Source organism: Pipistrellus kuhlii, unplaced genomic scaffold (assembly GCF_014108245.1).
Source record: "Pipistrellus kuhlii isolate mPipKuh1 unplaced genomic scaffold, mPipKuh1.p scaffold_m20_p_47, whole genome shotgun sequence".
Taxonomy (NCBI): domain Eukaryota; kingdom Metazoa; phylum Chordata; class Mammalia; order Chiroptera; family Vespertilionidae; genus Pipistrellus; species Pipistrellus kuhlii.
The window spans coordinates 1,715,575-1,728,238 of NW_023425548.1; the positions used below are offsets into that span (position 1 = coordinate 1,715,575).

At 62.6% G+C, this 12,664-nt stretch overlaps 3 protein-coding genes across 13 annotated transcripts in view; 1 reads left to right on the forward strand and 2 right to left on the reverse strand.

The window, feature by feature from the left end:
* The window catches only part of SLC4A2 (solute carrier family 4 member 2), a 17,002-nt gene extending 15,305 nt beyond the window's left edge, over nucleotides 1-1,697 (reverse strand). The window contains exon 1 of one of the 3 annotated variants that reach the window (XM_045572404.1): nucleotides 1,538-1,697. The gene's annotated coding sequence lies outside the window, so the exon portion shown is untranslated. Of the gene's footprint in view, nucleotides 1-135; nucleotides 320-1,537 lie in introns of those variants that run through there. The other 2 variants (XM_045572403.1, XM_045572407.1) reach the window with 2 other exon arrangements.
* Nucleotides 1,698-1,988: 291 nt separating this feature from the next.
* Nucleotides 1,989-5,928, forward strand: CDK5 (cyclin dependent kinase 5). Its single transcript, XM_036412689.1, has 12 exons — nucleotides 1,989-2,143; nucleotides 2,793-2,881; nucleotides 2,977-3,044; nucleotides 3,183-3,243; nucleotides 3,341-3,397; nucleotides 4,028-4,123; nucleotides 4,247-4,321; nucleotides 4,479-4,575; nucleotides 4,738-4,807; nucleotides 5,309-5,369; nucleotides 5,482-5,562; nucleotides 5,651-5,928. The coding sequence occupies exons 1-12, from the start codon at nucleotides 2,107-2,109 to the stop codon at nucleotides 5,735-5,737; spliced, it is 879 nt and encodes a 292-aa protein (XP_036268582.1). The 5' UTR covers nucleotides 1,989-2,106; the 3' UTR covers nucleotides 5,738-5,928.
* Nucleotides 5,929-6,836: 908 nt separating this feature from the next.
* Nucleotides 6,837-11,464, reverse strand: ASIC3 (acid sensing ion channel subunit 3). 9 transcript variants are annotated; one of them, XM_045572413.1, is made up of 11 exons: nucleotides 10,047-11,202; nucleotides 9,216-9,366; nucleotides 8,889-9,016; nucleotides 8,486-8,687; nucleotides 8,272-8,328; nucleotides 8,029-8,176; nucleotides 7,697-7,788; nucleotides 7,529-7,608; nucleotides 7,362-7,433; nucleotides 7,155-7,213; nucleotides 6,837-7,040 (listed from the first exon to the last, which is right to left on the reverse strand). In XM_045572413.1, exons 1-11 carry the CDS (start codon nucleotides 10,578-10,580, stop codon nucleotides 6,905-6,907), a joined length of 1,659 nt encoding a protein of 552 aa, XP_045428369.1. In that variant the 5' UTR covers nucleotides 10,581-11,202; the 3' UTR covers nucleotides 6,837-6,904. The 9 variants fall into 9 exon arrangements, with proteins under 9 accessions (XP_045428369.1, XP_036268578.1, XP_036268577.1 ...); XM_036412685.2 differs by having other exon boundaries at nucleotides 6,837-7,017; nucleotides 10,047-11,195; XM_036412684.2 differs by having other exon boundaries at nucleotides 6,837-7,020; nucleotides 10,047-10,890.
* Between the last annotated feature and the right edge of the window lie 1,200 nt (nucleotides 11,465-12,664).

The following is a 12,664-nucleotide window of genomic DNA, read 5'->3' on the forward strand; positions in this document are numbered from 1 at the left end:
ACACTGCTCGCCCGCGCCCCAGTCCCCGCCCTTTCCTCCGCTTCCACTCCCTCCCGGCTGCGAGTCCCGAGCTCCCCCTCCTCCCCCTCCTTCCCCCGCGGCCCGGCCCTCCCCCGCCGCCCCCTCGCCGCTCACCCGCTCGCTCTGGACTCAGCGCCCCGGGGGCCTCGGGGGTCTCTCCCGCTCCTCCTGCGCCTCCGCGCGCTCCCGACGGCTCTCCGGTGCCCACCTCGGGGCTCGCCCCCGCCGCTCTCAACTTCTCCCAACTCAACTTTCCCCCGCGCCGCGGGCAGGCCGGCCCCCTGCGTGCGCGCCCCCCGGCGCACCGTGCGCGGCCCCGGCGCGGGATGGGGCGGCGGGGAGGCGGGGAGCGGGGCCAGACCCGCGGGCGGAAGCGCGCTTCCCGGCACCGCCAGGCACCGGGCGCCGCGTCCGGGAGGCGGGCCCCGCTCTCTGCAAGGCCGCCGCCCGGGCTCCCCGCGCCGGGCTTGGGGGCCGCGGGGCGCCGGCTCCGGCCCCGTTGAGGCACCTCTGGGCGGAGAGGGGCCCGCTCACTCTGGGGCTTCCAGGCAGGAAAGCGGAGGCGCGAAGATGAGCGGGACATTGGGGCCGGGGAGGATGAAATAGGAGGGGATCGGGGTTAAGGATCCCTCGCGCCCGCCGCCCCTCCCCCTCCAGCAATCCCGTGTCTCCGAGAGAGCCCCAGCCTTTGCCTGGTTTTGAAAAAGGCGGAGGGGCCTGGGCGAGGGGGGTGCTACGGGCTGGAGGTTGGATGCCCGTCACCGTGGGCTGGACTTGACTTTTCCGAAGCGGGGGACTCCTGCCTGGGAGAGATTCCCCGCGGTGACCTCCTTCCCTGAGCCCAATTCATCGCCATCACCTGCCACTTAAAAATCTGTGTACTTCTGGTTTTCTCAACTAAGTGACAAAATCTTCAGATAAGGATTATCCTTTTCGCTTCTTTTCTGCAGTCTGGGTGGAGCACAGACTCGTGAACGCACAAAACGTCCAGACAGAAACGAGTGAATTAATACACGTTTTTAGCACCAACTCGGGTTCTTGGCGCTACGTGCTGTCCGGGACCTATTTGGTTCGGTCCACAGCCCTCAGAAATGCAATCACGAGACAATTAGAGAGCAGGCAATGACATCTATCGTCAGCTCCTTAAGGGATGCGGTCAGGCCTGCGGCGAGGGTAACCATCGGTCTGTGCTTCTGACTGCGGAGGCCGGGGCCAGCCTGCCAGCCCCGGCCACACCCCGGCTGACGCCCGCGGGCTGGGGCTCCGGCTGCGGAGACGCGCGGGGCTGGGGGCGGGGGAGCGGCTCCAGCCAGTTTGCCTCGGGACCAGAGTGGAAGCGATTGACCGTCGTCGGGTGGGCCCGGAGAAGAGAATGGTCTTTGGCGAACTTAGTTAATTCCAGTCCCACATGGAGCACACCTGCCTCTCAGCCCAGCCTTCGGGTCAGCTGGTCCCCGTCAAGGCATTATCCGAAAGAGATGGCTGCGAGCCATTCCCCAATCACCCCCGGGCTCACCAGATGGCCCCGAGAGAAGTGGAAACCCGTGCAGAGATTGTCACGAGGCCGCTGAGACCTCAACGCCATCCACCCGGCCGGAGCCGGACCACCTGGGCGCGGGATGGAGGCCACCAAACCCCAAACCTCAGAGAGCGCCCCGCCCCACCCCCGCTACACTCTGGAATGTGCGGTCCGGAGAGGCCTTTCTCAAAAGAAGGCAGCGGCCAAGGGAAGAAATGAGAGCGGGGCACACTGGGAGCCGCGGCGCGGCCCGGGCGCCCGGAAAGCGGATGTGTGGTGCTTCCTGGGACTTGAAGTCCGGGGTTTGCCTCCGCCGCGGAACCCGAGCCCCGGGAAGCGAGTGCCGCAGAGAGCCTGAGCACAGCCTGCTGGGAGTTGTAGTCCACTTGCGGCCGAGGGCGCCGAGCATTACTGGAAACCTGGCCGTCTCAGGACTACAAGCTCCAGAAGCCCATGGGCAGGCAGGAGGGCGGGGCCGGGCTGGAGGCTGGGGTGCCGCCTCCTCTGCATTGCCGGGGCCAGAATATTAAAACGGAGGGCCCACAAGGGTCCCCGAAGCTGCTGCGATGCAGAAATACGAGAAACTGGAGAAGATTGGGGAAGGTAATGGGACCACGAGATGTTCTTGCAAGATCTTCTGCGTTTCTTGCATCTCTGGCTCCTCTACCATCAGCAATGCCCAGAGACTCCGACCTCGGCACTGGCTGCAGCCCTGGCCCCGAGCTCCACACTCCGTGCAGACAACAATCCTCCCGTTAGCATTTCCTGCATTCGTCCTCCTCCCAAACTTAGCACTACCTGTAGGCCCAATCCCCAGACCTCAGCACTTCCTGCATTTCCTACCCTCAGCACCACTTGCACAGCACTCCCCGCCCCCTCCCCCCCCCCAGCCTCAGTTCTGTCAGTAGACCTCCAACCTCAACATTCCTGCCAGCCTTCATTCCTCTCCCAGACCCCTGCTCCCTATTCCAGCCCCCCCGCCCCCCAAAGCACTGCTTTCATTGTAGACCTACCTACCTGGCTGTCACAGCCTCTCCCTGCTGTGGACCTCCTTGAGCCCCTGCAGGCCCCTTCTGTGCCACATCCCCACTCAGAAAGCTTTGCTCCACCACACCCGGCTCTCACCCCATTCTCTTCTTACTCCTCCAGGGATCAGAACATAACTCCTATGACACCTCCCCTTTTGGGAAGGACGTCTTGGGGTGGGGAAGGGTGTCCCATTCTTTCCCTCACCCCACCCTCCTTCCACTAGGCACCTACGGAACAGTGTTCAAGGCCAAAAACCGAGAGACTCATGAGATCGTGGCCCTGAAACGGGTGAGACTGGATGACGATGATGAGGTAGGACTGGGGTGTCTGGGCCGGGGGCGGTTGAGGGCCCAGGCTGGGTGGGATGTGACTGTGCCCCCCCCCCCCCCGTGCCCTCCCATGTGTAGGGAGTACCCAGTTCTGCCCTGCGGGAAATCTGCCTGCTCAAAGAGCTGAAGCACAAGAACATTGTCAGGTGTGTAGACCCTCTGGCTCCTGCTTGTCTGTGTGGCCATCCGAAGGAAGTGGGGGCTTTGGAGAAGGACTGGGCGGATAGAGGGATGTTGGGAGCACACCTGTGGACCTGCCTGGCTAAGCCCTCCCTTCTCCCTAGGCTTCATGATGTCCTGCATAGCGACAAGAAGTTGACTTTGGTTTTTGAGTTCTGTGACCAGGTGAAAGTGGGACTTGGGGAACAGTAGCCTTGGGAGGCTATAGGGGCCCAGACTGAGGTTAAACTCTGTCCCATTCCCCCACTCCATCCCTTTTTAGGACCTTAAGAAATATTTTGACAGCTGCAATGGTGATCTAGATCCTGAAATTGTGAAGGTGAGGGGACTGGTGTTCTGGGATCTCACGGAGGCGGGGGTTTGAGTATACATTCAGTGTCCCTGCTCTTTGAGCACCAAGCTCAGGCCCTGAGCAGAGACGCTCTGGGTGTCAAGGACTGAGAGAATCCTGTGTTTGCTCTCCGGGAGCATTTTCCCATAATCTCTGACCTGACAGCAACTGTCTCAGTGACATGATTTACACTGGAGAGGAGAAAAAACAAGATTGGAAGAGATACATCATTCATTCAACAAGTACTGAGCCAGACACTGTTCTAGGCCCGGGACCAAGTGCCTTGTCTCAGACTCCAAGGGAAACAAATGCTGAATAATAATACAGCACAATATATGCATATGTTATGATGTGGGTGTTCAAATGAGGCCAGAGAAGGGAGAATCCCTGTGGGCAGGAAGGTAGGAAGGTCCACCTGGCTGTAAGTCCCCCCATTCCTTGTTCATTTCTAATATCCAGCATGATACAAAGTAAGTCCTTGATAATCAGTGCGTGGTGTGTCGCTGAACTTGGTGCTGAAGTCCAGGGGGTACAAAGCAGAGCAGGGGGTGAAGAGGGGAGTTGGGCACAGCTTCCCATCCAGAGGGTCTGACGCCCCCTTCCCTGCTCCTCCCGCAGTCATTCCTCTTCCAGCTGCTAAAAGGCCTGGGGTTTTGTCACAGCCGAAACGTGCTGCACAGGGACCTGAAGCCTCAGAATCTGCTCATAAACAGGGTACCTCTTGGGAAGAAGGTGGGAGATGGGGGAGACTGGAGCCAATGGCTGAACGATGAGGAAGTCAGGCTGGAAGGGGGGCCACGGAGCCGGCCCTGACACTGTTCCTCCCATCTCCCTCAGAATGGGGAGCTGAAGCTGGCCGATTTCGGGTTGGCTCGAGCCTTTGGGATCCCCGTGCGCTGTTACTCGGCTGAGGTGAGCGGGTGGGGGGTGGATCGTGGGTTGAGGGAGGGCTTCCCCAGTGAGCATCTCTCTCAGCTCCTACTCTAGGACCCAAACATTACTCTCTCATCTGAGCCTCCTCTCCCCAGCCCTCTAAGTGGGGGGTCCCTGTGGGTGGGGTCTTTTCCAGGTGGTCACGCTGTGGTACCGCCCACCGGATGTCCTCTTTGGGGCCAAGCTGTACTCCACGTCCATTGACATGTGGTCAGCCGGCTGCATTTTTGCAGGTGACATGCTGGGGTCTGCAGAGGCACTTCTCTCCCCTCTGAGCTGACAGATAGGGTTTGGAGGGTCCCGGCTGGGGCAGGAGCAGGGCCATTGGGCTGGGAGTCTGGGAGTGAGGATTTCCTCACGTGCCAGCTCCTCTCACCCTGTCCTCTTTCTCCCAGAGCTGGCCAATGCAGGGCGGCCTCTCTTCCCCGGCAACGATGTAGATGACCAGTTGAAGAGGATCTTCCGATATCCTTCCATTGCCTTCGCCTCCAGCCCTTGGGAAGGGGAGTAAGGAGCCCTCTGGAAGGGGAGTAAGGGGTGGGTCAGCATGGGAGGAGCTGAGAGTTTCTGAGGGGCAGGGGATGGAGGGCAGAGGGTGGGGGACACCCCCCCTGGTTGTCACAATGCAGCTGCATGCAGCCAGCTGGAAAGAGTGTGAGATGTAGACAAGGAGGTATCCCTGGGGGAAGAAGCCAAGAGAATGTTCCTCTAGCTGCACGTGACTCCTTAGGATCAAGGAGCCAAAAGGATCAGCAGGAGGGTCTGTGGGAGTCGGGGAAGGCTGGCCAGTCCTCAGGACACAGGCATCATGGTTCAGGGCCACCTGCCCACGGTAAACACCATGCAGGTGGGACTGAAAACGAAAATCCCATGTGCTGGGGCTGCTTCTGTCATGAGCTGGCGGATAAAGTGGGACGGGCAGGGGTGAGGCCCTGCTGCATGAGTGATCCTTGACTCCCTGGACACACTGCTGGGGACACCGACGGAGGAGCAGTGGCCCTCCATGACCAAGCTGCCAGACTACAAGGTGTGACGGGGGGGGGGGGGGGGGTGTCATGGTTCAGCGGTGGTCCTTACTCCTCAGCCCTCGCAGCCTCTGTGCCCCACACCTCTGGTCTGACTCTGTCTGTCTCCCGCAGCCCTACCCGATGTACCCGGCCACGACATCCCTGGTGAACGTCGTACCCAAGCTCAACGCTACAGGCAGGGACCTGCTGCAGGTGACCAAGAGCAGGGGAACCGGGGGAGGGTGGGGCCCCGGCAGCTGGCCCTGCCTGACCCTGCCACGCCTTCCTTCCGTGCCTCCAGAACCTCCTGAAGTGCAACCCCATCCAGCGCATCTCGGCAGAGGAAGCTCTGCAGCACCCCTACTTCTCCGACTTCTGCCCCCCCTAGGCTCTGGGACCCCGGGCCGCCAGGCTGGGGCCTGGCCCGTTCCCAGCCCCCTCCCGGGAGGGGAGGAAAGCAAGGACGCACAGTGTGCTGAGCTCCAGCTGTGCTGGGCCCTCGAGGGCGGAGGCGCCCTCCCTGGGTCCTCTCTCCCTCTACAGACTTTATTTAATTTCATAAATTGGCTCCTTTCCCACCGTCTGGCTGATGTGGTGGTGGGCGGCTGAGAGGGTGGGCTTGGGTTGGGGTTTCTACTGGGCTTCACCACCGTGTGCAGCCCTGTCCTGTCCCGCTGTGCTGCCGTGCGTGGTCCTGGGCGGGGGCTGAGGGAGGGTGGCTCTCAACCCAGTGGCCAGGCTCAGGGCAGTGCTGTGCCCACACGTGCTTATGTACTGTGCACACCACCTTCTCCGCCGCGGGGGCCTGCGACTGAGGACTGAGGCAGCCGGTGTCTGAAAGCTTCCATGGAACAGGAGAAGAGGCCGGGTGTTTCCAGATGTTTCCATACCCCATGGGGACCTGCCCTGTCCCTTCCCTCTTTGCCCCCCACCTTTACACCACCCCCCTCCCCCGCACACCTAGGCCTGCAGGCTGGGACAGGAGAGACTCAGACGTAGTCAGATCAGGAACACCTCTCCCCGCTGCCTTGTCTGTTTTCTAACATTCGGGGTTGCAGGGAAAGTGGGCTGCGGCTGGGTGTGTTACCAGCAGAAGGGGGGCCAGCCCAAGCTGGGCCTCTGCTGTTGAGGGGAGGTCAGGCGTCTGGACCACAGCTGCTGTTCTTGGAAGTGGGAGATCCCTCTGTCTGCTCCCCACTTCCCGATAGCCCCCAATGGATTGTCCGGCCACGGACTCCTGTCTGCCTGCACACCTGGCTTTGAGCTCCATTCTCTCCGAGATGTCTGACTGAGACTCATTTCCCGCTGAGGCACAAGTGGCCCGTGCCCCCTATTCCTCTCCTCCCCCAGAGAGACATGGCAGGTTCATTGGGAAGCCGCCCACATTTCCGACACCGTGTCCTCAGATGATGGCTGGCAGAAGGCTTGTGCCTGAGTGAGGCTGACCTTGGCCTGGCTAGTCTGCCTGTGAGAGGAACAGCTCAGGCTGAGGCACTAGAACTTTATTTGGGGCGAAGATGGCAAAATCGTGTGCAGGCAGTGCGTGTCCGAGATGTCAAGGTTCGACCCTGAAGACACAGGCAGCAGGTCTAGAGCCGTGTGACGAGGTAGCAGGTGCGGTGGGAGGCAGAAAGGGTCCTGGTGACGGCACTGGGCGGGGGGGCAGGCCTGCTGAGACACAGACGGCGGTGCTGGGTCAGGCGGCCTTGAACCAATGCCCCGCACTGCTCCTGCCCGCCTGGACCTGAGCGTCACCCTCTGGAGGACTGCCCCCCCCTTGACCTTAGGGGGGCATTTGGTGTTACCTGGAGCCTAAACTGAGATTGGGCACTTGGTTTCCATGGCTGCCCAGCCCTTCCTGAAGCTGTGGGAGGAGGGAGAGGGTCAGAGGGGAAGGGGCCTCCCACCCAGCCAAGGTCCTGCGTGCCCCTCATGGCCACGGTCCCCAGCCGGCTTCCAGGGCCAGGCAGAGCCTCAGGTGGAGGTGGCAGGGGAGGAAGAGTGGCTGTTACCAGGTGGGTGCTGGAGGGCCTCTGGGAGCGCTTCCGGTTCCAGAAGTATCCCAGGACCCTGTCTAGGAACACCTGGGGCAAGCAGTGGGGGCGGTGGTCAGCCCACACTTCCCCTTCCACCCGCGGGCGGGCCTTCCTTCCCTCTCCCGGAGCGGGCCCAGGCCCACCTCGCAGAGGTAGTCCAGGATCTCGAGGATGGTGAGCAGGCTGGCCCCGATGAACAGCCCCATCTGGCCCCCAATGTCGCCTGTGGAGATGGGGTCACCGTCAGCTCACAGCCTCCTGCTCTGCCCACACGTCCCCGGGGCGCCCCGCGCACACACACATACACACACCTAGCAGCTCTGACACCTCATAGGCCTTCTTCTGCTCCACGGTCTCGTAGTTGAGGGCCTCAAAGAAGATGTCCAACACCAGGACGTTCTCCCTGGGGGAAGGGAGAGGGGGAGGGATGCTCATGGACAACCCCGGCGGCGAGTTCTCTGGTCTGATTCCATTCCAGAGCCCCAGGTGACTGGTCAGCCCCCGCTTGCGGCGGCAGGAATGTTAGGCGCGGTCCAGAGCGCCGTGCGGGCACGCAGCCCGGTGTCCGCAGGGTGGGCACGGGCCTGGCTGGCAGGAGGCGGCCCGCCCCGGCCCTCGCCCGCCCCGCCCCGCCCCGGCTCACGCGATGTAGGCCTCGCTGCGGTTGTACTTCCGGGCCAGGTAGCGGGCGGCCGCGCGGCTGGGCATCCGCACCATCGAGAGCTCCTTGGCGTAGCGCGTGATGGCGCAGGGGTTGGGGCACACGCACGTGTCCTTCCGCAGCATGGCGTCTGCGGGCACAGGGCTGGGTCAGGGCCGCTGCCCTGGGGGCGGGGGTCCCGGGCCCAGCGAGGCGGGGACGGGAGGCGGGGGGCGTTCCCCTTACCCAGCGTCGGGTCGGCGCAGTCCTTGTACTGCTGGGGGCTGCACACCGGAGCGCTGCCTGGGGGACCCGATAGGGGGGCGTGTGTGACGGCTGCGAGGCTCCTCCCGGCCCGGCCCGTCCCCACGGCACCCTGTCCCCTCCCCATGGCACCTGTCCCTTCCCCATGGCACCCTGTCCCTTCCCCGCGGCACCCGGTCCCCTCCCCCCTCCTCACCAGGCATGTGCATCATCCGGCAGCCGCACTTCCGAGCTACATAGCGGGTTTCACAGGCCAGGCGACACCCCATCAGGCTATAGGGAGGGCTGGGACCGGGGCTGGGGCTGGGGGGACCCAGAGGACCGGCGGGTTCTGGTTCAAAGTCGGGGTCCAGGGATGCCGAGCTGCAGTCGCCCCAGGGTGGCGGCAGGAAGCTCAGCTGTGGTGGGGCCGGTTAAGGAGGCTTGGGGAGAAGGGGGCACTCGGGGAGGATGAGTGGTCACCGAGGGGGTGAGGCCTGGGGCAGGTCTGAAGAGCTGCATGGTTGGGGTCTGGAGTGGCCTGGGCTGAGGGGGCGGGGGGTGGGGTGGGGTGGGCGCGGAACCTTGGCGGCGGGAGGGGCTTGGCCCAGGGAGGATACTTGCTGCTGCTGGCAAGACACAAAGATCTGGTAGCCAGGGGCTGCCCCAAAGCCCAGCTGGTCGATGCTGGGTGGCTCCTCCTGCGTGTGGATCTGCACTCGGATCCCCACCTCGAATGGGGTCTCCTCTGTGAGGGAGGAGGGGACCTGAGGCCTGGGTTCCTGGGGCCCCGGCTGCAGCCCCTCTCCCCAGAAATGGCCACCCCGCCCGCTCCCTCCTCTTAAAGGAAGGGCGTGCCTCAGGTCCCTTCCCAGCACTCCTCTCCTTCCCAGAGCCCTTTGCACCCGCTGGTGGCCACCCCCGAGCCCCCATGCGGGCTCCCCTACCCGTGTCCTTCCACACAGGCAGGTACTCGTCCTGCTGCACGTCCAGCATGACCTCCAGCCCGTTGCCCGCTCCGCCCTTGGGGGTGGTGAGCAGCTCTGCCCCGTCCGCGCCGGAGTTGAAGGTGTAGCACTGACCCATCCTGGTGAAGACCTGGGGGAGGCAGACAGGTGCAGACCTCACCGGGGAGCAAGGGGCCCAGCCAGGCAAACCCAGTCCACGGACCTCTCCCTTCCCCGTCCTCTGGATTTCTTCTTTGAACACGGAGGCCCACAGCTCAATGCCCCCACCACGCAGGCGCCTGCAGTTGGACCCTCATGGGCTCCCATCACGCCACCTTCTCACCCCGTCTGTCCCCAGCCAAGGGCCCCAGTCCACAGGGCAAGCGTGTCTTTAGAGGTGGGGGTGGGAAACAGGGTCCCAGGTGCCTCCCTCCAGGACTGGCAGATGTGAGGAAGCAGAGGGAAACCAGCCCCGCCCTCGCAGACAGTGGCGTCTTCTGCCGGGAACCGGTCCCTCCACCCCCCAGTAGGGGGTTTCCACAGGCAGACCTGAGCCCACAGCCAGCCCGGGCCAGGCCCCCTCTGGAAGGTGTGACCTTGCACACCAGTCCAGCAGTGACAGAGCGGGGCCCCAAGGAGGACCGCTTCCTGGTCAGAATGGAAAGGCAGGTACTGGTTGGTGGGGGCCTGCATCCCGGCGGGGAAGGAAAGGGTCCCAGGGCACAGGGGTTGAGATCCCCTGGCTCTGGGGGAACCTGGGCTGCCAGGACTGGGACGGCAGGCCCCGGGCACGCCTGGGTCTCTGTGGGACGGGGCGGGTGGCCAGCTCACCACAGTGAAGTTCTCGGGCCCGCAGGGGCGGCCGCGGTAGCGACAGTCCAGCAGCATGTCCTCCAGGGAGTGCCCAGCCCGCGTGTAGAGCCGGGCCATGTCGAAGGTGGGGCTGGGCATGAAGCCAGGCGGCGCGGGGGGCCGGCCCAGGGCGCGCAGGAAGGCGGCGTGCTCCGGGGGCTCCAGGCCCAGCAGCGAGGGCCCGGCCCAGTGCAGGTCGTTGGGCGTGAGGCGGGAGCGGCGCAGCGGGTTGATGTTGCACAGGGTGATGGCCGGGAAGGTGAGCTGGTGGCTCTCGCGCTCGTCCAGGGCCGTCTCGTGATGGAACTCCCCGTAGTAGCGCACCCGCTCCGCCACCTGGTAGAGGAAGGCGGCCACGGACAGGAGCACGGCCACGGCCCACAGCCCCCGGCGCGGCGTCAGGCGTCCGTGACCGAAGACGTGGCTCAGCCCGTGTAGCGTGCAGCTGCTGGCGAACACGCTGATGTCCGAGGCCTGCCGCCGGGCCTCCTCCGGCCCCGAGGGGGGCTTCATGGCCCAGCTGAGGGGAGGGAACAGAGGGCTGGGGCCGATGGCCAGGCGAAGGGGCTGAGGAGCAGGAGAGGGTCAGTCTGAGGTCTGGGAGGGTCTGGCCAGGCAGGGGACAGGGCAGGCGGGAGGCAAGGAGAGGGGCCACACCGGAAGGGAGGTGGGGTGGCACTGGCCTGGCTGGGCTGGACGCAGTGACCTGCAGGGTCCCTCCGGCCTTGTCCAGGAACAGGCTGTGCTCCACTCCGCGGGCCCGTGCTGAGCAGGTAGGGTGCAGCCTGCGAGGCAAGCAGGGCTGGTCTGGTGCTCTGCTGAGCCAGAGCTGCCGCAGAGGATTGGGTTTCAGCAGTGAGGGGCACGGGGGCTGGCAGAGCAGCCTGGGGGGTGGGGAGGTCCCTGGAGCCCCAGACTGAGCCATTAGTGCAGCATGGGGGGGTGTGGGGGGGTGTTGAGGCCAGAGGCGCCAGCAAGAAACCACAGCAACCCTAGTTGGGCTTGAGGAGAACCCAGAGATAATCGGAGCTGGGGGTGCCCTTGGGGCCTCTAGTTTCCCAGTTGCAGCCCCTGTATGTGGGGCTGTCAGTCACTGGCCCTTGGCCTGGCTCCTCCCTCCTCCCTCCCCACAGCGGGTGCGTGCGTGTGTTCATTTTACAAAGAGGGGAGTTGGCTCTTGACCAGGCTGGAAGATGGTGTGTTGTTTGGCATCGGCCGCCGCCTCCTTCTGACCCCCGTCTTCCAGCCTGCACCGGATGGCCCAGGCCTCTGAGGCCCCACGTCCTGGGATATCTCTTGGTGACCCTCTTCCCGCTCCCTCCCCCAGCCCATGCCCTCCAACCTGGAAGGTGGGTCTCTACCACCACGAAAGTGGGCTCACCTGCCACACTCCCAGGTAACAGTCCAGTTCCCAGGTATGGCATGCATGTTCTATGATTTCACATCTTTATTTTATTTTATATATTTTATTGATTTTTTTACAGAGAGGAGAAGAGAGGGATAGAGAGCTAGTAACATCGATGAGAGAGAAACATCGACCAGCTGCCTCTTGCACACCCCCTACCGGGGATGTGCCCGCAACCAATGTACATGCCCCTGACCAGAATCGAACCTGGGATCTTTCAGTCTGCAGACCAACACTCTACCACTGAGCCAAACCGGTTTTGGCACATCTTTATTTATTTATTTAATTTTAATTTTTTTTTTTAAAGTATCTCAAATTTATTTATTTTTAATATATTTTATTGATTTTGTACAGAAAGGGAGATAGTTAGAAACATTGATGAGAGTCATCGATCAGCTGCCTCTTGCACACCCCCTATTGGGGATTTGCCTGCAACCAAGGTACATGCCCTTGACTGGAATCGAACCCGGGACCCTTCAGTACACAGGCTCTATCCACTGAGCCAAACCGGTTTTGGCTTCACATCCTTTTTTACATATAACACATTCTGGGACAACGCGATATCCCGAGCTGGAAAACCTCTGTTGTTAAATGGCTGCATACCCTTCCCTTATGTGGACACACCCCTGTAGATGTCACCACGTCCCTGATGAACCCTGGGGTTTCCAGTCTTCCATTACAGTGCACTCAGCAACACTCAACTCCCAGAAACGGAACTGCTGCATCAACTTCGTGGGTCATTTGACGCCACAAAATTCCTGGCGTCGGAGTCACACCGTTTTGTGCTCCCAGCAGGAACATGGGGGAGCGGGTTCTTGTGAGCTGGCCGGCCAGCCTGGGCCACAGAGCATCCAGGATCCAGAGCCTGTGGGGCACCTCGCAGCAGCTGGAGCAGGCACCACCAGGGCAGGGCAGGGCAGGGCCTGCGACATCACTGCCTGCGGGCCTGACAGGACCCAGAGGGCCACAGAGCGAGCCGAGTGTAGGGGAATGGGGAGACAGATGCTGCACTGGGGGCCTGAGAGGAAGCAAGTTTTTATCTCCATTAACTCACTGAAATCTGCTTCTACTTCGTCTCTTTCCAAAGCATCTGAGGCCACTGGGTGGGCTCTGGGCCAAGTAGAAGAAACAGTTCAGTCACAGGCACTGTGTTGCCTATTGGATGGGCAGGCTGTCATCCCCATCGGGGCAC